Here is a 24,959-nt window from a genome sequence, read left to right as displayed (position 1 = left end):
ATAAAACAATATGTAAGACCTTGTTAAGGGCTGCTGACTTTCTCGTGAGTGGCTGTGGAGGGGACTGCTTAAAGAGACACATTTTTAAAGTACTCTGTACAATTGGTGAACTCCGCCCTCTGCAACTCATCCAGAACAAGACTGCGAGACTTGTCCTTGGCTCAAGCCCAGCCATCGTATCTCTCCTAGACTGAAATCTCTGCACTGGCTCCCAGTGGCTGCGAGGATTAAGTTCAAAACTCCTCTGCATTGTCCACAAGGCCTTCTGGGGCCTGGGGCCTCAATACCTTCAACTCTCTCTTCCTAAATATCTTCCTTCTCGAACTCTTCGCTCATTCGCCTCCAACTCCCTCAGGGTCAGTCGCTTCTCCAAGCAACGAGTTGATGGTAGATCTCTTTCTTCGGCTGGTGCCTGCCCCTGGAACAGCCTCCCTGCCTCCCTGAAACTTGAGAACCATCTACGGTTCCGGAAGCCCCTCAAAACCTTTCTCTTTGCTTCTGCTTTTTCTCCTCCTCTCCCCTGCTGACCTCCTGGCAGAAACTGAAACTGCACTGGTTACCTGGTCACCCTCTGATCTTGGGCCCAGGTCCCTCCCTCGCCAGTCTCACACACCTGCACTGCCTGCCTGGCAACCCCGGCACTTGGCGGACTGTTTCTGTATCCCTACAGTCCCACTAGCAGCACTTGACACCTGATTTCTGCACTTACCTTTGCACTTGCCACCTGCTGGCCGTTACTTTTACTTATTGTTATTATTCTATTCCCATGTACTGCACTCTCCCTTCCCCCCGCACTTTCCCCTTCCCCCATCCTATGCACGTGCGCGATCTGAATGACACTTGGCCTAGTAGGATTGTCGTCTGTCCTCCCTTTTTTCCCCCTCCCCTGCCTCATCGCGCCTTGAAACACTTGTGTATAGGCGCGTTACAAATGCTATATCATATCACAACTATGGATTCATCATATTACACAATGTTGTTCTTTTTTAAAGATATGGAAGAATCTTGATGGGCAATAAACATTGCCTATTTCTTTGATCTCCGTATTATTTTGGAATAACGGTTTGCCCTGCTTCCATTTTGGGGTCATTATAAACCACAGTAAATCATCAGATTTACTGCAGCTGAATTACCGCTTGTGGTAATTCTGAAAAATTCCCTATGGAGTTCTGTGTATTTTAAAAAGGGGTACTAACACCAATGCCACAGCTTGTGAGCCGTGGAAAATCCATGGAGCCGAGTGGTGGCAATGGTGACAATTAACACATTGGTTTTAAAATATCTGTTTGTGCCACCCATCAATAGATATTAACAAGTGGTTTTAATGGTTATTGAGTTTGTCAGTAATTCTGCAGCTTTACTGCTGATCACCGCCAAACTTGTTAGAAGGCTGGCTGAAGGCACCCTTGGTTAAGACATTTTTATAATGCCGGGAGCACATTTACAGCTCCAATTAAGCCTTTAACTCTCAGACGATTGCTTAGAAATAGCACTGGCTGGTCCTTCCAGTACAAAGTATGAGGTTATTGTTTGCTAAAGATAGTTCAAATAGATCCCAGGAGGATGTGTTTTGGGTGGTGAGGGGTAGGAAGTGGATGGCAGTGGCCAACGGATTACCATGACCAAGGGCAGTCAGTGGCTGGGTAAATAACCAAACACCTACAAGCTTTCTGTCACTTCTCATAGGTCATCTCCCCCCTAGTGGTACTACGAAGCAATAGTTTTGGCTTTCATAACCAAAACCATGATTGTAAACTCAGTACTTGCTCAGTATGGTGGAACAATCCTAATAAGGACTTGGAAGATCAGCAGTTGGGAGTATAAATAGTGGGAAAAGGTGGCTAAAAAGGGCTTGCTATAGATCTGCTCGCCAGCATAGAGTGTGTGCCTGAAATCAGCCTGCAGGACCTGAAACACAACAGCAAGACCAGGAAGCATATTAAGGATTGTGGAAATCTGGTGTAGCTACCAGCCAAGACATGTATAGCCTGAAGGACCCCATTGATAGCGTTCTTGCTGATACTTTGAAATGGGCATCAGCTGAACTCAAAACAATAAAGAAAAGTAGAGTTAAGAGTGAGGCTGCATTGGAATGTAGCATGTTACAGGCCAAGCCTTGGATCAGTAATAACAGAGGTTTTATGTTGAAATGGCAAAAAAGAAAACAAGGACCAAAACAGTTTTTTAAAAACTTTTTTCCTTTTTTAATGCGGGGGAAGACTCTCCACCACTCCCTACAAAATCCCCCCACCTTTTTTATACCCTAACTCAAACCCCCATCTATTTATTGTTTAAAAAGGTGTAAACAAATTCTATTTTCGTACTTGTTGTTTTTGTATTCGTTTTTTGGGGGGAATACCATAAAAGCATTATAGAATGATAAAACGCCTGTGGTTGAAATATGAGTGATACAGACCCAAGAGCTGTCACCAGAATCAACAGTGAGCTGATATCACTATAAATGGTTCAAATTATGCTAAGAAGATAGTGCAATAAGACCCTAAGCAAATCAGGCCTGGTCCCACGGCAAAAGGGGCAGTCCAGACCGAATAGGTTTGTCACATCCCTTACACGCAACACCGCAAGCAACACCAGACATGTTTTGGCCTTCTATATTTCAAAAATACTGCATGCAAAATTTCTGAACTATGCCGTCATATTTCCTTAAAAAACAAACATATATTTGCATCCAGCTATTGAAGACTTCCTTTCTGGACTGATCCCACTGCAGTTGCCTATTTTGATCTCCCTCCAGGAGAGGTCCAGTGATGGATGAAAATGATGGCATTAAACATCATTAGTGTTAGGGAGATTTATCCGTTTTATGCTTAATCCCCTCTCCTAGTGAGATCCCCAGCACTTTTTCCTGACTTCTGGAACTTTTTCTTTCTATCCTAAATGAGGGGAGACTTTTGCCCCTCATTCATTCTGATTTGTTGTGGCTTATGGGAACTCTGTTCTTTTGTGACACCTTATTCTATGGAGTCTGCTTTCATCCATAACCCTTAAAGGCATATGTGTTACACTTTTGCAGCACCAAGCATACTTTGTGCAGTGTTGCTGGGAACCCTTTGGGTTCTCCTTTTTATGCCTTTCTTATTTCCTTAGTACTGTTCTTAAGGAAAGTAGGATACTCTGTATCCTTCCCAAAACATATACTTATGAGAGGTTGGCACACACCACCTTATGTGGTATGCTAAGGGGATACCTACTATGCCCCTCCTCTCTGTTCCTGTGACTTTCTAATCACAGTGACTACAGTTGTGACTGGTGGCAGTGGACTTGTTATACCAACTATTGTGCTATTTTCTACTGGAGTCTATGTTTGCAATCTCGGTTATGCACAATAGGGTCACCTATGTTCTAACATGGTGGCTCCTTTCTTTTTGTCATTTCTCATGTGGCTGTCCTTTGTAAGCCCTTCTTCTACCTTCTTTGAGTGGGAGGTCTGTGTGTGTGTTTTGCGTATGACCCTTGGGTGTCCCTGCCTAGGCTCCAGTGTGTCTGTGAAGGCAGGAAGCAGGGGAGGAGTTATTAACTCCCCTTCCCTTTGTCTGCCAGAGTACCTGAATTGAACCAATTCCCACTTGGGGGGGCTGGCTGTCCTGACAGGACAGCCACTCGCCCCTTTCTGTGAAATGCTGAGGGAGTTTGCTGAGTAGTGAGTGGGAAAACCGAATATAAGAGGAGGTTCCTGAGGTAGACAGCAAGTCAACCACTGGAAGAGAAGATCCAAAGCTGAAGACGACCAGAGACACCTGCAGTCCCTTCTAGTAACCGTGAATCTACCACTGCTGTCCTCACCCCGTTTTCTAATTGACAGAGGAGCTCCGATGAGGACGACTCCTTCCCATTGGCGGTGCAACGAACCAGCCCCAAGACGATCTACAAATCGAGCCATCTCCCGAGGTGCTGTGAACTCCAGGGCTGCAAACTGCAAATACCAGGAGACCTCAGACTAATTTTCAGTGCAACGTCTTGGCAAATGTGAATCCATACAGACCTTTGGTGAGCTCCAGTTGGACCTCCAGAGGCATGATAACACTATCTAAGTCCCCTTACCAGAGTGCAGGACTACAGAATCAAAGAAGATTGACCGGGCGATAACTGTCCTTTGTTGGAGCTGATACCAAAGGTGCAAAAACCACAGACCGACCAATGAGATAAAAGAAATCGATGCCACGGGCCCTCTCTGACAACTGATAATGTCACATCCCATTAAGAGACCTTCCCTTCGTCACCAGAACGAAGAATCCAGAGACCGGGTCTGTTACTGCTGCACAGGAGAGAATCCAGCTACGTTTGCTTCTTCTAATCTAAAGTACTGTGGGGCTAAAGGCAGAACTTACCTTAAGCTGAAGAGTCGCTCCAGTGTGACTGGAGTGAGTTACAAGGTGTTTGGGTGTCCACCCATACCTCTGGCCTAGGCTTTACAGCTTGTGTCGTTTAGGGTGTCCCTTGCAGGGTCCCTATATCCTGCAGTATCTTGCTAAGCTTTTTGATTCTAGTGACTAAAGTACTTTGCCTTTCCAGCTGCTACATAAGACTTTTTATCCAATCCTACACTGACTTTTTGCTAGTTAGGGATTGAATTTACAAAGCATTAGAAGCCTTAAAAAGTCTTACTAGAATGTCTAAAACTGCTCAAGTGTGTATAACCATCCTTTTCCTTCACACAGAATTTGGGGTTCATCACAGGGTGGGGCGGAGCAGCAGAAATGTCTCAGTAATGCTATTACCGCTGCATTACCGCTCTGCCCAATCCCGAGTTTTAGCGGAAAGTGGGAGATTTACATCCAGCTTTAAGCTGGAGGTAAATCTCAGCACTTTCTGCCCATTTTCAGCGCTATTACCGTGGCGCTAACAGTGCCGCAGTAATAGTGCTCAGAATGTCCCATTGGGTCCAATAGGCCCAATGGGAATGGGGATTTACGCCCCAACCCCTGCAACTCGGGACACTAATAACGCTGGACCGAGTTGTGGTAACGCAATTTGCGTTGCCGGTATCCTTGCAGATTTACCACCGGGATACCGCAAGATTGTCATAAGAGTCTTTTGTCTTCTGTGACTTTATGATATGTCTACCATTACCTTTTATCTATAAACTATGCGAGTGCATGCCTTTCCTAGTAATACAGTAAAACTGTCATTAGTATCATTCTATGTAACAATTGTAACCACAAGCAACTACAATTGAAGCAGTCACCATTGAAAAGCATTGTTGATATTTCCTATGTGTTTTGGTTATCTAAAAAGAGTATTTACCTACCAACCTTGTGTATATAAAAATAAATATATTTTGATGTAACTTTAAGTGTATAAGTGTTTCTTTAGATAATTGTATTGACTGGGTTCAGTCTACTTACCTACAGCTCACATCCTCCTCCTAAAATAAGCCTGGCTGCTCTGCCATTCTAACAGATCCTTTGGGTAGTACACACTTATACTAAGAGTTGGAGACCTGGATACCAAGGGATAGTTTTATAGAGGCTTACATCAAATGGACTTTAGGAAAACTCCTCTAACGGTTAGTATCTCACGAGTTCTAGAAATGCTGTCAGTTTCCTCTATGTTTTGGGTAAAGGAATTATTTGGACAGCTTTCACCGTTCCTGATTGCTGCCATACTAGTCCATTTGCAACTTGGAAGCTCAGATATTTTACCATAGACTATGCTAGATGATATTTTGCTAGATGTTCTGTTAGCCCAGCCTTGCTGAGAGTTTGTGCCACTAAATATAGTTGTCTAATGTGAGTCTCCCAGATTTTGCTGTGTCTAACAATGTCATCAATGTACAACCACGAAGTAGGAACCATTTGCTGCTGAAAGTAGCTGGGGTCTCATTTAAACTGAAAGGAAGCAGCATAAAACTGCGCAGCCCTTCAGGGGATGAAAACTCAGTTACTCTTTGACCTCTGGTCTTAAGAGGACTTGCCAGTATCCCTTTGTGACATCCAGCGTAGCGATATAGGTGGAGATCACAATCTTTTCATGTATCCATGGCAAAGGCTAGGCGGAAATGGAGAAATTGCATTAGCCCTTCTAAGGTCAATACAGAAATGCCTGCTCCCATCCAGATTCCCCACCACAATAATTGGACAAGACCACTGATTTTGGGAGTGCTCAGTGAAGGGAAGGTTGAGCATCTTCTGGATTTTCTCATGGATCCCTTGCTGTCTGGCTTCGGGTATACCATAGGGCCGCAACTGAACTGAATTCCCAGAGCTGATATGCATATGATGAAATGATGAAAATACAATATCTTCACCAGGTTTCTCTGAGAATACATCTGTACTGTGGGTGGCAAACTCTTGTTATGTTAATAGAATTCGTAGCGCATACGTTCACTGTGAGGCATCTTGGCGTGAGGATTAGTCAGATACAGGATCACCATTCTAGGGGAAAAGTAGAGTTTTCAGGAGACACCTAAATTGTAGATTGTTTTCTGTAGCCCTAAACTCAGGGGGAAGGTCATTCCAGAGCTTGGCGGCTGCAATGAGAAGGCTCGTCCGCCAAACCTGCATAAGTCGAATCTTAGGAACCACTACCAAATTAGTGAAGCTAGAGCAGAGCCGACGTCCCAGGACATAGTGGCTATAATAGGGCCGGTTTAACAGACAGAGATTTAAATTTTATTCTTTGGCTCACAGGGAGCAAGTGAAGGGTACGGAGTACAGGACTAATGTGCACTCCGTAGGGGGCATTGGTAGCCACTCGGGCTGCCAGGTTTTGTAGTAGCTGTAGATGGTGGATAATTCCATTTGGCTGGGCAAGATAGAGAGCGTTATAATAATCCGACTTTTGACAAGAAAACATACCACCAGAGGACTTAAATCCACAGGAAGGAACGGACGGACCTTTCTTAGTAATCTTAAAAGAAAGTATCCTGTTTTGAAGACTGCGCTCACCTGAGGTGCTCGGGAAGATGATGAAGATAGAAGAACTCCCAGATTTTTTACCATGGTGACTGGAGTGGGAAAGTCACCTAGTGTGGGAAGCCAGAAAGAAGGGGTCCAAAGAGCAGAGCCAAGAGTAGACCGTACCAACAGGATCTCAGCTTTGTCATTGTTTAACTTAAGCCAGTTGGCACTCATCCATTCCCCGACCGCGGCCAGGCACTTGCACAGATCCGACGACACCTCAGACCTTTTCTGATCCAACCAGACCAGTATCTGGGTGTCATCCGCATAGGAGCAAAATTCATGCGAGCGGATCTGGCGAACCAGAAACTGAACATAGATATTAAAACACATAGGTGGCAAGGCCGAGCCCTGAGGAACACCACAGAATAGTGATCGAGAAGCAGAAAGATACAGAGATAGTTAAAGAGATTGGCTCCTATCAGTCAAGAAAGAAGTCAACCAGGCAAGGACAGAACCCGAGAGGCTGGCGGCGGCGTGGAGGGATAGCAAGATGGAATAGTCAACTGTATGAAATGCAGCCAAACGATCTAATACGATTAGGGGCGACTCCACCCTGATCAACAACAAGAGTCAGGTCATTCACCACAGAAGCAGGACACTCTCGATGCCCCTGCCAGGTCGAAATCCTGACTGAGCGGATTCAAAGAAGGATGATGTTTCCAAGAAAAAAATAGAAAGGGGGCCACTAAAGATTCAAGTGATTTCGTGAAGAAAGGAAGGAGTGAAATAGGATGCTAGTTAGCCAGCACAAAGGCATCCAAAGATGGCTTCTTTAGACGAGGAATTACAGTAGAATGTTTCAGTTCTGCCCAAATGAAGCCGGACTGACACGAAAGGTTGATGGCACACGTGACCCATGGTATTATAGTGGGTAGAATTGTCTTCAGGATGGTAAGCAGGATTGAATCCGAGGGAGCAGCTGATTTAAGATGCAGAACTGCCAATGTAACTTCATCCTCTGAGAATTCCTGAAAGGTGGACCATACCGAGGCGGTAGAGTCAGCGGTGGACGCACCAACAAAGGGGAGGGTGGGAGAAGCCACCGTGACTATCGCCTCCTGTATGTTGGTAACTTTGGTGACAAGACAATCAGAGAGGGAGTCACATAGCGTTGGAGTAGAGGGAGCCCTGGGGGATAAATGACTAACAGAAGAGTGGGGATTTGACTACTGAAAAGAGTTCCTTGGAATGGTTAAGGGTCTGCTCGATTTTTTGAATGAAAAAGGTTTGTTTAGCAGTGACAATCTTACAATTGTAGTCCTAGTAAGCATTCGGAAATTCCCCTTTTCTGTGGAGCTACAGGCGTAACGCCATTTGCGCTCGGCCTGCTTGACTTGCATACGAAAGGCTTTCAGATGCTCGGTAAACCATGGTTCAGAGGTGCGCTTGTGCAAGCGTGCAGCTTTAAGACTTCGTTCATAATATGGGACACAGAGACTAGATCAGCTTTGAGGAGATTGCAACACCTGTCCCTAATCAAGATGGACAGATGTTGGTGGTCAATATTCCGCCAGTTACGTCTCAAAGCGGGCCCACCAGACAGCTTGATGCCAACCATTGGTCCTAGGAGCTGGAACGATATGAAATGGTGATCTGACCGAATCAAAGGTTGATTAAATGTAATCGAAATGCTGAGAGGGGTGGAGACTATAAGATCAAGGATGCCCCCCTTAGCATGGGTCGGCTCCAATAGGAGCTGGAGGAAACCTCTTGCCGGTCATTGTCCCAAAAGGGATTGAAGAACATCAGGAATCAGGCTAATGTACTCCTTCAAAGATTCAAGGTACGTCAGCTTCTGATTTAATCACTACCACTGTGTGCTCGTCATCTAGCCCTCGGCTAAGGGTAATGTGGCACGATGACCTTCTCCCCTTACTCCTGCTTTCCTTCCTCCTTTCTACTCCTGTCCTAGTTTCACTGTCCTTTGTTATGATCTTTCCATTCTAATTTGCCTTCCCTTTCCTGTTCCCTCCTCCTTCCGCCAACCTACTGCTCTCGACTCTCCTACCTTTTGCTCTCATTCACTTTCCGTTCTTCCTCCTTCCCTTGTGATGTAACACTAAGTGCGTGTTGGGTGTATGCAGTGTGTGAAGAAAGGAGATGTGTTGTGATGTGCTTCGTTACGATGTGATGAGATCTGGAAGGAAGGGCGATGTGTTATATACTGCTTGGGATGGTTGTGGAAGCCTGGTGATGTAAGATAGAATTTTATGGTGTGAGTGAGGGAATGCTTATAGTAAAGGTCCTAATCTCAGGCAGTTGGAGAACACCTGCCTGGGTGATGGGAGCCAGTGGTGTTCCTACTGAGCTATATATATGTAACTTAAGTATCCTTAATAAAGTGACTGCTGAAACCTACTATGTGAGCCTAAGGATCTTACATTATTACACAAATATACACTTATAAATATTGCAAACACCAGGCCCATACCTTATTTCTTCACAGTATGAAATAAACTCTTGCAAAGTTGTTTTTTGCACACAAAAAAAAGTAAACCGTAGGAGGAAAGAAGAGGCTGTTCGAGAAGATGAGATCTTGTTTGAGTTGTGCAGATTCAGGAGCACAAATGCTGTAGAACATCTGAACATGTTTGCACATTTTCCAACTTTAAAATAAGAGGAAGAACTTATTTACGTGGACATAAATGGGGCAAGTGCTTGAGGCTATAGTTCATGACAGGTGAATTGGTTCAGCTAGCAACTATATTAAAAATGTGTAAACATTGATTTATTTTTCATGTATTAAAAGTGTGAAAAGTATCAATAAGAATAGGCAATTATAAAGTAAAATACCGTCCTGGGATATAATGGATAAATGGAATAATATATAGAGAACAATGACAAAATTAATTTAAAAAAAAAACAGGGCCAGAGCAAGTCTTAAGTTTTTCCAAAACTGAATACATTTGGAAATAGAGTGACTGGATGGAGACAGTTGCTTCTAATAACGAACTGTGGAGCTATGAAAAGAATAAGAAGAGGCTTTCACTGTCCTGAATCGAGGAACTTAAAGCAGGAGCTGGTCATGTCTTCTACGCCCTCAAGACAATCGAGATGTTTTTAATCCTTCGACCAAATAATGCCAATTATGCACGGTTTTGTGTATGCGACGCACGCGTGCTGAATTACAGCCAAACTCGTAATGAGGCAATTCATTACAAGTTTGGCAGTATTTCAGCGGTAACTGCGCCACATTACTGCCAAACTAGATTACTGTCACATCCGCGGATTTACCTCAGGATTACAAGTGGTAGTAGGGCAGTGTACGTGCTTATTTCATAGGACTCCATGGGAATTTTGGTGGAATTATCGCTGGTGGTAATTCTGCAGATTTTTGACAGTAAAGTTATGGATTCATCTTCAGCTTTTTGCTAGAGGTAAATTCTCCACTTCACTGCCACACTAGTCAGACAGTACAGTAAGTGATAGTAATGCAGCGTTGATGGAATTACTATCATGTTACTGCCGTTTTTACCCGCAGCAGCGTACCATTCAGCATATCCACTGCCAATAATTTGCCCACTCATGCTGGCTGCATTAAGGAACATTTTTTGTATCAATTGCTTGTAGATTTTCAAGACTATATTTATTCTATCTGAATCCAAATAGTAATTCTGAGGCAAAGTAAGATGCTCTATCAGAGTGGTTTTGTCCTTCAACATCATAGACAGCAACTGCTCCTGACATGGGGATTGCAGAATAAAGGAACAACAAAGTCAGTACATTTTGTCAGGGTTTAAAAACAGCAGAAATACCACAAACCAGCTACCCGTCCTCACACACAGAGGTGTCAAAATGCCACAATCAAAACACTTATACATAGCTGACATAGCTAATATAGACAAGGGTACCATAAAATATAACAAAATGACATATTTGAATGTTATCTAATACACATTCGTACAAAACATAAAACAATTTGTAAAAACCTTTAGACAATGGGAACACATGAGAAAGTCCTGCCTATCACAAATCATTTTTGGCAGGTAAGAGTGAGTTTGTACTTCAACGTGAGTGGATATAGATGTCTAACAGTCATTTGCTTGTTTCAACATTATTTTTTCTCATCATTGGCATGTTTCAAATACTTTTGGAACAGCAACATCGTGTCGACCATTTGATGTGTTTCTAGGTCCAGCTATTTTCACCAACACGTGCGCCTTGTCGGTAGAAGCCGCGTTTGAGTACGCCGACTGTACCGGAGAAAATCCTTTGGACTCTACTGCAGAGACCACGTGTAATCGCCCATAGAGAAGGTTAGAAACACGAGCCACAGAGATATTATATTAAGTGGCAGAAACTGCAACGTTTATCGAGCACCCATACGACATCAGTCTATGGATAAGAACGTCAGGTGAATCCGCAGCAAATGAAAAAGGGACCCATCAGCGTTCCACCTTGAGCAAATACTACCGTGGATTGGGATTTGACATCAGCAAGTTGGAAGAGAAACTCAAGACCAACAGTGAACATTTAAAATGTCGGCAGTCCTCACGCGCTGTAAAGAAACTTAAGATGGCCACGAAATCTTGAAAGTTGAGTCATTGAACACGACAAACCATAGTGGGCTAGTCAAAAATTAAAAAGTGTCCTGAAGACAAGTCCAAAAGACACGTGATTTAGATCCATCCATGCACGTGTTGGTGAAAATAGCTGGATCTAGAAACATTATTTGAAACATGCCAATGATGAGAAAAAAGAATCTTGCAACAAGCCAATGACTGTTAGACATCTATATCCACTCACGTTGAAGTACTAACCACACTCTTACCTGCCAAAATTGATTTGTGGTAGGCAGGACTTTCTCATGTGTTCCCATTGTCTGACTTATGCTGATTTTTTTTCCTGGATTTTACAAATTGTTTTATGTTTTGTACTAATGTGTATTAGATAAAATTAAAATATGTCTTTTTTTATATTTTATGGTACCCTTGTCTATATTAGCTATGTCAGCTATATAAGTGTTTGATTGTGGCTTTTTGACGCCTCTGCGTCTGAAGACGGGTGGCTGGTTTATGGTATTTCTGCTGTTAAGTATATTTTGTCCTTTGCCACACAGCCCCCTAAAAAAAGTAGGACACCAGAGCTCTTGTTTTAGCTTGCAGGGTTTAAAAACAGGCAGGAGAACACATTAGAACCACAAAAAACAGGTTTTATCTGCTCAGGAGGGAGCCATATAGAGGGTTGAGGCAGAGGCAGAGGTAAGTGAACAGGAGAGGCACACTTACCGCCAAGTCTCGGATATATCGGGAGAGCCGGGATCGGTACTCCTCGTTCAGTTCCTTCAGCTGCAGCTGTAGACGGGAATTCTCAGACTCCAGCTCCTTCAACTGGCTCTGGGATGTCAGAAGGCTCTGTGGATAAAGAAACCAAGTCCTGAGCCTCGGTCACAAAGGAGGGGTTGATGGAGCAAGGGCCAGATAGTAGACAGGTGCGATGAATTGGGAGTAATTAGAATCATCCAAGATGCCAAAGAAATTCTGCGATGGTTATAAGAAAGGCCCATACACTATGGATACTTGGTTCACTTACCTTTTATATGGTATATTGTCAACATGCAACTTATTTGCTGGGTCCACTGCTGTGCTGCCTCAGTGCACTCTGTGTCTCCCACGGTCACGTGCATGGGTATTCACACCGAGTTTGCATGCAGGGAACAGGTATGTGGCAACGGTATGGAAGCCAAGAGGTTTCACCACATATGGTCCTTGACAATGCAGTTACATCGGCATGGGCCATTCGGCAGCTGTAGCATCTTCCCTCATTCATTCTTGGTATGGGGTCTCTATGATCTGTGTAGGTGGGTGGCAGCATCCTGGATCAAGTTAAATGCTAGTAGGACTGCAGACATCATATTAAACCCTGATGAATGTGAAATCTCTTTGGTTTCTGCCAATGTATGCCCCTTTCCAAGAGATGATATTCAAGTGAAATAGATGCTGCTGTTGTGATAGCTGAAGCCTCTGGGAGGTGTTACTGAGCCTAGCGCCTTCATCCTAAGTCTGGTAGTAATGGAACAAACAAGTGGTACTTAATATACCCCCAGTTTGTACAACCAAAGAGATTATGGGTGTTGCAGAATTTACCTCACGCAATAATTATTGCCTAGTTCTGAGGTTGATTACCTTTAAAAAAAAAAAACTCCATGTATTCCACCCACCTAAGAGTTATTTGCCTCACGTGAAAAAAAAATAAAACATGTCTGCATGCCGCCTCCCAAAGGGGGAGAAAAAGTGGGCATCTTAGATGATCACCTTTTCATCCCCTTTCCAATGTAATGCCGAAAAGGGTCACAAGTCACCTTTTTCTGCATAATTAACAATTCTACGGCAGTGGTTTCGTCTGTACACAGACCATGTCATCCTTTAAACGAGGATTGAAGTAGATACAAATATATTTCATAGGCGGAAGATGGTTTTCGTAAGGTGGCTGCCACAAAAGAACAGTGAATGTGAATATTAAAAATAACATTGGTACAACCCGCCGGCGCCGTTGCTAGGTTTGGCATGGATCTGACTGTGAAAGAATGTGCATGCATAACTGAAGTTGACAATGTTAAAGCAGTTGCTGTGTGACTTTCTGGTTCAGAGCTATGGGGTCATTCTAAGGGCACTATACCAAATACATCTGAGAATAATATTTGGAAAGCTCTGCTCCGATTGGCCGGAGGAACTGCTACAGTCCTATTGTATGCAGCTTTAGGAATACACAGAAATGACTTATGATAAAACCTTTTTGGGTAAGACTGCTTTAACAGTAATGCTGTACAATACAAGGATACACTTTTAGAGCCATGTGATTCAGATTTGGCATATAGAGGAAAATGGCTAATGTTTATCAGAAGCGTGTTCTATAAGCTTGAGCTTATTGAATGTTGGGAGTCTCCAACATTATTGACTAGATAGACCTCTAAGCTCATTAGGGAAATATTTGATGAATGGATGCTGATCACTAATCACAGTATTGCATCTTGGAGACCTAAGATTTTGTATTTTGAAAATCAAAAAGAAAGGGCTAAATAGAGTTTTTTTGTATGTGAGCCCTATAGTATAGCAGTAAACCTATATTGGAAAGTTTTTTCGAGTGTGCTTTCAACGCATCGTTCGTATGTCTACATGGTTACTTGATCGTTCTGATGCGTGTCATTGTATTGAGCAGGAAGTTTAGACAGTACTTGTTTTCCCTCTTTTGTCCATTTTTAAAAAAAGACAAGAAGCGGGTGGTGATAGGATCTTTTTCAGCCCTTTCAAATTCAAGCAGTAAAAGATGCAATGTCACTATGTCACTATACACAGGGTCAGAAATAAATGCATGCATACTATGCAATGAACAAATATTTACATGTTTCTCGAAGGACTAGGTTACAAATTACTGCTCAAAACATAGTTTTATGTTGCCTTTCATTTGATGAATAATACCATTCTTTTTTATATTGTGATGTTCATTGTGGCACATGTAACTATGAATTTGAATATGAATGTTTGAGCTGTTTTTTAGTTTATTTTGACAGATATGCTAACATATAGTACAATTTGTCTTTCATGAAATTGTGTTGTTGCTTTATGGATTCAATTTTTTTCATCCAAAATAAACCTTATTATTTTTAGTATAAAAAATTAAAATAATGCACCAGAGACACAAAAGTAACTGTCAAAACAGCAGCTTATGAAAGAAAAGCCTCTTTCAAAAGAAATGTATTAATAAATCCATGCCCAAATGACCTGCCCAGGATTGTAAATCACACTTTTGTAGGGCACTGAAATTACTTTTGATGGCAAAAATGTTGAAAATAAAGAAAGTCGAATCCAGAGTTTTTAGACAGGAGGGAAGGTCTCAGAACTGTGTCAGTTACTGTCCTCATCACACTGATTCAATCAACAATTAGATTCCTGCTTCAGAAATGTCTAAAGAAATATTGAAATTGCAAACTCCTCAATGTATTTTTATTATTTGTATTGCTACAAAACCTCTACAAATATATACCAATAGCCCAATTATTATAAACCACTAAAACATTTAAATTTCATTTGACAATGGCCAATGTAGGCAAACAACAAATAACACCACAAAAATATTTACAAATACATAAACATAAATAAATGATTATTTCCATAATCTCGTAAATATCTATTCTCACTACAGTTCAAGAAACACACACAAACCTTATTTCCTTTACTTTTCTGCAATCTTGTGAGACCAATTGTGTCAAAAAAGATCTTCAAAAACATCTATTTAGTCTGTTTGTCAAGTTTAATATGGATACGAGCCCCTCCAAAGTATTCAAATATTCGTCCTAAACAGCATGAACAATAATATCATCCTCACAGCAGGCTTGCATTTTGATGTACGCAAAATAAATCTTCAAATATGTCTTAGCTAACATTTTCTTATAACATTTTGCGCCCAGTACCACAATTTAGTTTTCCCTTTTAGCTGTCTTATTAGTTCAATCAGACATTGGGACCAGTCCACCTTAAAGTGCATTGTATTTTTAATAAAACACCACTTCATTAACATATGCCATAATAGTTTTACACAATTCTACTTGAATAGTATCCCCTGTTAAATCAAGTAATTAAATTGTTTGCAACTTTCATAATTTTCAACTCTATCACTCCAATCTTAATAAAGGCGTTTGTTGATAATCAAGCAAGACCCAACACAGTTCTAATTACTAGCTGTATTGGGGTGCACTTAGGAAAGAATAAGGCCGGGAGCCACAATTTACCTTCATAACGATTGTGCCAGTTTATACGGAAAGACAACCATGTTTCAATCCATACAGAATCACAGGTGACATTTTTGGTTTGAAGACTGTAATGGGAGGTTTAAGGGAGAAGCTTTCACATTTCTAAATAAAACCTCAATTTAAAGCCATGTTGGCTTGGGTTTTAGTAGTCACCCTTCCCATTTCTTAAATAAAAGAGCAAATAAAAAAATCCTTATCAACTTTAATCTTTTCACTGTTTGTCAGATTAACATTTTTAGGATTGCATTTTGTTGTAAAATGCATAATTAGAATTTTGGTACAGTTGCATGCTTTGTCTAGATTGATTATCAACGGTTTTAATGCTCTATCTAAACCAATTTGCATATGGTCCAACAGAATTACATCATCTGCATACGCTAACCTTCTGATTTCCATGGGGCAAGGTTTGGGAGAATTAGTATTGATGTCATTTAAAAACTGCAACACATCACACTGAAAAATCCCCATAGGACACCATGGAGGTGATTTCCGCAATTAACGGCAGCAGTAAGCCTGGTATTTGTGGCATTTTTTTCTGGTGGGGACCTGATATAACAGCAAGTCAGGCCTGGAGGTAGATCTGTGCCCACCACCGGCAAACTTGTGCTTCCCCAGTACAGTGAAAATGCCGGAACTACCGGCAATTACTGGCATTTCTACTGTACTGGGGAAACTAATGAGGCCCTCTGAGTTGTTATAACAATATTATATTAGCACCCCTTGTTGCTGCATTGCCCTGCTGGTACCACTTATCCGAACATATGCATGGAGCTATGGGTAAAAGCAGGGGGCAGGCTCCTATGTGTTGGTTGTTTTCAATTTAGTGCTGGGAATATCTGTACTCCCTATTTTTTGTTGATGGTACTTTATTGTTTTAGGGACTGGAAGCAGCTGGTGCGCAGGCTTATCTGTGGGATTGGTAATATCTCTAAAAATATAAATAATATATTCCAATAGCTTACTTTGAATAATTCCTTGATCCTGTTGGAAATCCAAAGCACTTATCTCAAGTTAGTTTCTGTGTTCCAGAAACATATTTCACAATGCAAGCCTACTGCAGATTCAGCTAGACATAATTATTTAAGTTTTAAACATTGTGAGCATTGTTAAAGTCCTGTGTGTTGTTGCTCCCAATACAATCTATAGGTTTTGAGACTCTAGAGAGCACATAATTGCCAAGTTGAAGTCACTGGTCTTTTCATTACATTGTGTGTGGATAATCTAACAATATTATATTCTAAATGTTATTAAGCATATTTTATGTCTAACAAGGCGATTGTTATTGAGGCCCAATGGAGCCAAGAGGACAGAGATCAAACCCTTATTTATTTATTGTATTTATTGAGCATTTGTTAGGTGCCTATACAACGGAATTGTGTTTCAAGGCGCCATAAGGCTAAGTGGGGAGAGAACAGGGGAGAAAATAACAGTAGCAAAAACAGTAAATTAACAATCAAGGTCCTACTAGGCCTTGTGGCATTCAGACATGCAAGTGCAGTGAAGAGAAGTGTGGGAGACAGGGAGGGTGGTTTGTGGCCGGGGGAAGCAGGGTAAGAGGAAGTGCTGGTGGGAGCCCGGGAGGGAAGTGCCAAGGGCAACACCAGGGAGGAGGTCACTGGCTAAAGGAATCCCATGTGTGGATGCACAGCTGCCAGGCATGGGGCCCGTAAGGGCAGTGCTGAGGGGGCGGGGTTGCTGGTGTTGACCGGGAAGAGGGCCTGCTAACTTGTGCGATTCGTGAGGAGCAGGCCAGCAATCTCAGCGGCAGTGGGATAATTAGCAGGGAATGAAAATAGGTAGAGAAAAGCAGAGTTTTGAGAAGTTTCTGGAAATTAAGAAGGTCCGGCTCAAGTCTGAGAGGGGCAAGGAGGCTGTTTTAAAGAGAGGCACCGGTCGAGGAGAGAGACTTGCTCTCTGCTTGGAGAAGCGTTTGACAAGCAAAGAGTTGGAGTTAGAGGAGCGGAGGGCTCGAGCAGGGAGGTATTTACAGAGGGACAGTTGGAGATAGAGTGGTTCCAAGCCCCAGAAAGTCTTGTGGATGATGCAGAGGGTTTTCAATTTGATCCTTGCAGCTGTCGGGAGACAGTGGAGAGATTTTAGGGCTGGAGAGATACAGTCCCTGGGCTTGAGGATAAGTCTTTCAGCCCTATTCTGGATAAGGTGAAGGGAGCGTATAGAGGAAAGGGGAAGACTGAGGAAGAGGCTGTTGCAGTAGTCCAGCCTAGAGAGGACCAGAGCTCTGGAGAAGTTGAGCTTCTGGGGAAAGGTGAGGAGAGGTAGAATGCCTCAAAGTCGGTGAAGCTGGAAGTTGGCCTTCTTGCAAGGTCCAAGATGTGAGGGGTGAAGGAGGGAACAGAGTCAAACGCCAAAGGTTTTTGGCCTCACTGTATGGGGATTACTGGCATAAAAAGGACATTATTAGCAGCACACTTACCGCTGACTGCTCAGCCATCTTGTGCTGGGTATTGCGAATTGCCTTCTTTGCCTCCTGCAGCTCTTTGCCCATGGCCACCCTGCAGGAAAAACACTTTCTCAATGTGGTTACACGAAGGCAAACACATGCCACTAACCAGAGCAAAAAAACAGAGGCATTCTTGTTTCAGCTTCAATAAGCATAAGGGAAACAGAGACACATCTTGATCGCTCTCCTTAAGCAATGAAAGACACAGGCACATCTCCCGCTGACCCTACTTGGTGCAGAGAGAAGAGAGGCATCTCCCTCAACTCCTATTGCGATGTGCAGTAGAATGATGCGTTCTTCATTCTCCGCTAGCATTATGCAAGAAAGCAAGACACTTACGCTAAGGTGGTGAACACACAGGCACCCTTTCCGAAATACTGCTGAGTGGGAGACACATGCAGACACTACACATTCTCTGCAGGGGTGGGTTTATATAGTTACACCTAATTGCATAGGGGCTAGACATGAATACCATATGCAGTCAGTTGTCAGAATATCACACACATGAACCCATCAAATACCTACCTGGGTGAGGGGTACTCACATAAATCTAACCCATACTCTGTACCAGTGGTAAGATTATTACACTGAGATCTGTCATAGCCCTTTACCGGGTGGTGCAAGTATGAACACAGAGTAAGTAAGTATCCCTCCATGAATAGTGTCAACCTTTGGAATGCAACTGCAAATGGGCCAGAGTAAAAGAGGTCAGAAAGGCATGTAGGAAAGGAAGGTTAGACGGGTGGGACCAATGTGAATGGAATGATTTTAGAAGAAAGACTACAGAAGTTACAATGGGTATCCATTGCTGCTTTTACATCCAGCCCTTTTCTATTTCAAAATGTGCGAAGAGGATGAAGATTGAAAGTAATGGGAGTGTCTGGATATTGAATTCATCCTGAAGACAATATTCTTACCATTGTTCAAAACCAAACACAACAAAAATGTGAAACATACATCTTAATTTGCCATATGTTAGGTAACTGGGCTTTATCTTGCACTCTGCTGGAATATGCATGATCTATTGGGGCTCTGGCCAATCTGAAAGAGAGGTGAGTGGGTTGCGTTAGTGAGAAGAGATGCAAATTGCGTGGGAGCTTTGCTGCTGGGTTTATGCACGCATTTTGTAAGTACCTGTGTACTATATGTGAGTCTGTTTCTAGATCTTTTGTGTTGATCGCACTGAGGCATGTGTGCCCAGAGTGAAGACTTGTGTGCTTATTGTGCTAGGATGCATTGGTTGGGACTGTAATAGGTAAGATGGTTGGAGAGGAGTAGCATTCTGATGTTCCCTGTCTGTTGGAAGAAGTATTTAATTGCTGCGTGTGAGTGGCTTTTGTATGTGCATTTAGTGTGTTTGCATATACACTAGCAGTTGAGAATGGAAGAGCAGGCGACGATTTAGTGAAGGTCACTATGGACTACTTGCAGAATCATCCGGTGGACATTGGTGACATGTCGGAGGGGGTGCAATGTTTCACCAGTGGTGATCTTAGGGTAAGACATCCTGATGCACCCTAGTGTGGGTTGGTATCTCTGGAAATGGACTGTGTGCGCTGACTGGTCTTGCATCAGGGTGGGGAAAAGGGAAGACATACACAGCAGGCAGCCATGGATACCTGAGATTTGTCTCAGGAGGATAGCTCAGGGGCAACGCACTTGCCTTGGAAGCAAGACGACGCTGAGCAACACAGGTTCGATACCCGGGTCCGCGCTTAGAAACTTCTGGGTATTAGGCGCGTTATAAATAACCAAATATAATAATAATTTGTAGTCGAACAGAGGGTAAAAGAAGTTCCGTAGTGATACCACCTAGGCAAGTCACCACAGCCGGCTGAGACCTGCTGGGGTCTTTAGGAGCTACATCACGCCAGGTCATGGTGTGATGCATACAAACAAATGACATGAATTGCAGTGGAAGATCTGGGTTTCAAATTGCAATAGGGAAGGAATTACACTAGGAGACCCATGAACAAAACCAGAGTAAGGTATGAATTGCACTGACTATGAGAAAATATAAGGCAGATTTCATTGGGGCTGAGACAGTAGAGGTGAAGTTGCTCTAGAGCTTAATCACACTGACAATGCCATGATCATATTGTGGTGAGCAGAGCCACTTTGGGACACAAGGCAACATGGAAATGAGGCTCTGTGTAAGGTCTTTGACGATTTAGTGATAGGTCCTGCTGTGTCAAATATTGTACCATAATCGCAGGAGGCGGACACACACACCCTTTCCATCTTCGTGCCACGGATGATCATCTCGCATTCCGCCGCACACTTAAAACCTATCTGTACTGATTCCATTTCATAAATCTGTTGCCACTTGCTGCCAGCGCCAAGATAATTCCGGGCATACGTGCGCTTAATAAATACTGTTAACATAACATACCGGTGCGACCTGGTTGCATGGTGGTATTGTGCTGCAGTGATGGCAGTGTCTTGGTTTGTAGTCTTGTGCATTTGGTGCCTTGGGATGCACTCTAGAAAGCGCAGTGTGCCTCAGAGAGGGAACTGTGATTCAGTGTTAGGTCACTGGATGGTTTGGTGCTATGTTCTTAAAGTGAGTTCCTGGGAAAGGTATCGGTGTCCCTTACAGATTTAACGCAGGGATTTCGGGTATACATCATTGCTGGGTGTCATAGTTCTTCTCAAAAGGTATGGGATGGTCTTTGCTTGGATGAGTTTGACTCCATGGCCCTGAAGAGCAATGTGGGCAATGCAGAATGCTTTGAAATGTCTTATTTTCTCAGCTGGTAACCAGTAGAGCGATCGAAGCTGGTTCAAGTCCGAGCAATAGTCTGGCGGCTGCGTCCTGAATATGCTGCCATTTCGTTAGAAGGGGATCCGGCATGCAGAGACATATGCTGTCGCTCTAGTTGATTTTAGATGGAACCAAGGGTATAAGGGCAAGGGTTCTATATAGCAAGGTGGGGGAGGGCATTATCCACCTGAATGTGTATAGGTGGCAGATTAACTTATTAACCACGTAATTAACCTATGATTCCAGGGATATTTCTCCTGTAATCAAGATCCCTACATTCTTGATCAATTTCATGGTTTGTAGGGGGTACCCATCTCTGTAGGCCATGAGACTGTTCCCTGTTGGGTGGCATTGGCCAGCAAGGTCATGATCCCATTCTTGTTGGGATTGGTGTTAGGTTGTTCCTTGTCATCCATGTGTTTACTTGAACAAGGCAATTGGTGAGGGGCGTCTGAGTCATTGCTGGCATTTTTAAATTGATTTTGATTGTTGGCAGTACGGCTGTGTTACGATGAGCCTCATGAGTGTGGTGATGTGTACATTGAAGAGCAAAGGAAAGGTTTGATCCATAGAAAACATATGGGGCTGCCCATTTAGCTGTGCTGTGGTTTAAAGAAATCGGTAGATGCTTTTAAAAACACACCTAGGTTCTCCTCAGCTCTGGAAGAGTAGGCTTTGGCAATCTTCAGGGAGAAGACCACGATGCTTCTGAACGAAATATGGAGACAATTCACTATGTAGTGGATGCATTGAAAGGATGCCTGCTAAAGAATTCCCTTCATGGACAGAACCTGCATGATTCTCTCTGCAAATCTGTATAAGCACTGAGGATCTCCAACTACAAAGAGCTGGTGAAGCAGGTCATATGATGCATTGCGCATGTGATGGACAACATCTGATTCGTCTTCCACCTTGCAGCAGAGCCTTTGCTTGCATAGCTGTGTACACATTTCTTTTAAAATGCAGCTCATTTCAGGCCAGATAGTTGAACCTCACCAGTGTGATCTTTCAGAAGGACAATCCCTGCTATGGTATACCTGAGTTATCATCACTTCAGGGGTTTTCTATCACTGCATTGCTTTAGAAAAGCATATCCTGTTATATCCAGCCCACTCTCTAGCAGAGCAAGCGTTAGTGGGGGTGGGCTGTAACAGACTATGTATCTATCCAATGCTCTATGTTTCACCTTCCGCTTCTGGCCCTACTGTTTAGGCATTGGTGACATCCCAGAACTGGTTTTGCAATACCTGTTTTTGAAGAGACCTTCTGGTATCTTCATATTAAAGGTGGTCATATCTTAGTTCATGAAAGCGCTGTAAATCTGAAAGGAGATGAATGTGAAAGGTGTTCCTCTCAAAAGTTGAATTCCGGGGGGCGCTGTTGCGCACGACGGAGATGGCCGCCTGAGGGGAGAGCTCCGGCTCGTAACACATCTTATTATAAAATTAATCCTGTTCGGGGCCACCTACACGCCAATAAACATCTGCAATCGGCGGTGGAGAGCCTGCAGCATCACTCCACCGATTTCCATGTAGAAACGCCGGTTCAATCCTGAGAAATCGGACTGCAAACTTACACCGTGAATGCGCGGCGGCGTATCCGGCCCACGGCTCCAGGAGAAATCACGCGACGGCCAGAGGTGTTGGCTCGTGCGCAGGCCAGAAGGGGGAGGGGCTGCGCTCCGCGCCTTTCTGAGTTGCCGGTGAATATATCCTGTTGGCCCTCAATCCTCCTCCTGGGTATACACTGCACGCCTGGCCCGTACGGAACATTGCTCTTTTCAACGGGAGTACCGACCCGCTCCCTGTGCCGTTGCTGCCCCGCAGATTGATCCTTGAATTACCACCGGGTTGGGCCTTATCGACGGCGCAGGGCCGGTGGCGTTCACTCGCTGGGGCCTGCCGATAACATCATAAGGTGGGCGCCCTGTCGTGGCCCCTCCCGGGTCGCCCTGGTGCTTTTCTCTTATATACCCATAAGCGGTGTACGCCACACTCCTAAGTGCCAACGATCGCTAACCACTACCTATCACTGGGTGCCGGAACGTGGGTAGACGCAACGCAACCCAACAGAGTTAACACATGGGCCGCAGCGAGAAAAAAGTATGGGCTCCAAGAAAACTGGTCCGATGGACTCCTTTGCCAGCTCCCAGCCGCATGGGCATGCCGAGACACCCGCTGAGCCCTCGGGCAGCCAGCCGGAGTCTCCAATGGATGTGAGAGTGGACAAACTACTAACGATGGTCCAAAGTGGATTCCTGGCGGTGAACAGCAAACTGGACGACATAGGGGCCACGATCAGCTCTCTGAAGGCAAGGGTTGATAAGGAAAGTGCAAGCACTACGGAGGCGGAGAACAGGATTGGAGTTAATGAGGACTCGATGGCACAACACAGCCGTGATATCGCCCAGTTGAAGGGAGACCTGCAGAAAACCCTGAACAAGTGCGAGGACTTGGAATCACGCTCCAGGAGAAACAATATCCGCCTGGTCGGAGTAGCCGAATCCTTTGGTAAGGGCTCCATGGAGCGCCAGGTGGAAAACCTCCTGAAATCCCTCCTGGGCCCCAATGCTTTCTCCGAACATTTCCTCGTGGAGTGGGCCCATCACACCCTGGCCCCCCCCTCCTAAGCCTGGAGCGCCGCCCCGCATGATCACTGCCCGACCTCTGAATTCTAGAGATAGAGACGCTATCCTGAGGCTTTCCAGAAAAAAAGGATCCCTGCATTATGAAGAAAACAGGATACACATATATCTGCACTTTTCGACCAATGTGCAAACACTGAGAAGATCCTATGAACCGTTCAAGAGACAGCTGAGACTACGCCAGATCCAATATGCGCTTGTCTTCCCGGCTAAAATGCCCATCCAACACGGAGGCCGCGCACACTTTTTCGACAATCCTACGGAGGCCATGATGTATGTCGAGGCCTCAATCCCCCTTCCCCCGGGGAACCGGGAAGCTAACCGTAACCTGCCGCCCCAGCGGGCGCCGGAACCGGAGGACCATGCTGGCTGAAGGGACTTGCTCTACACTGCCTTACCATAAATTCTATAACCCGTCGACGGCGAGGTGGCCCTGTCCACCATATATTGTTGTAGGGCCATGAGCCCCCCCACATGGTGTTCGTTCACGTGAGTACAGCTCACACCCCCAGGACCTTCCCAAGTTATGGTTGATGGGATACATCATCAGGTTGGGGTTGATGATGCGGGTGGGGGTTGGAAGGGGAAGCGGGTAAGAGTTTGTCCTGGTGTTCTGCCAGGCATGGTTGGGGATGTTATAAAGTTAAAATCAGGGGACTGTTCTTCAGCGAGACTCTTCCAATACTTGAGACAATGGCGCCATACTTGGCAAATGTCCCCTTTGATAGGCAACTATGGCGCAGGCTAAGGGTGGGTTGAACATTCGACTACTTTCTTGGAACATTCGGGGTCTCAACAACCCAGTCAAGGCAAGGAAAATTGCTGCATACATTACATGCCATGATCCCCATATCCTTCTGATACAGGAGACGCTTGCGATGGAGAGTATCAACAACAAATTCCTTCCACGATGGGGCCCTCATAGGTACTTCACAGAGTATTCAACACAATCCACGGGAGTCCTGACGCTTATACACCCCAAGCTGTGCTTCAGGTATCTTTCTAGTAAGATAGACCCTCTGGGTAGATACGTGTTAGTATGGGGGGAGGTGGCGGGACGGCAAATCCTATTGATTAATACATATGGTCCTAATATTGATGACCCGCTATTTTATCGCGCAATCCTTGATAAGATGTCCACATCGGTAGAGGCGCAAATAATATGGGGCGGGGATTTCAATATGATTCTCGATCAATCCCTGGACCGCTCATCTACCTCCCCCAGGGCCCCGTCCAAAGCGGCTCTTGCCGCTAAACAGATGATGGAACAGACCAACATAATTGACGCATGGCGCACGTTGTATCCACTTGAGAAGAAATTCACTTTCTACTCATCTGTTCACGACTCCCACTCCCGTATAGATTATTGGCTTATTAGCTCGTCCCTCTCCGCCACGATCGATGACTGTGCAATACAC

The 24,959-nt window shown here is 44.1% G+C and overlaps 2 protein-coding genes across 3 annotated transcripts in view; one reads left to right on the top strand and one right to left on the bottom strand.

The window, feature by feature from the left end:
* The window catches only part of CCDC78 (coiled-coil domain containing 78), a 455,951-nt gene that overhangs the window by 62,824 nt on the left and 368,168 nt on the right, over positions 1-24,959 (bottom strand). The window contains exons 14-15 of the mRNA XM_069647004.1: positions 18,107-18,185; positions 12,152-12,277 (exon numbers count right to left, since the gene is read on the bottom strand). Coding sequence (XP_069503105.1) covers positions 12,152-12,277; positions 18,107-18,185 — 205 coding nt within the window. The remainder of the gene's footprint in view (positions 1-12,151; positions 12,278-18,106; positions 18,186-24,959) is intronic.
* Positions 1-24,959, top strand: part of ANTKMT (adenine nucleotide translocase lysine methyltransferase) — a 603,385-nt gene that overhangs the window by 422,385 nt on the left and 156,041 nt on the right. The gene's annotated exons all lie outside the window — the stretch shown is intronic.

This window comes from Ambystoma mexicanum, chromosome 2q (genome assembly GCF_040938575.1).
Source record: "Ambystoma mexicanum isolate Mex_15411 chromosome 2q, UKY_AmexF1_1, whole genome shotgun sequence".
Classification (NCBI taxonomy): Eukaryota; Metazoa; Chordata; class Amphibia; order Caudata; family Ambystomatidae; genus Ambystoma; species Ambystoma mexicanum.
The sequence above is the reverse complement of the archived record's forward strand: the minus strand, read 5'-3'. Positions and strand labels throughout refer to the sequence as shown.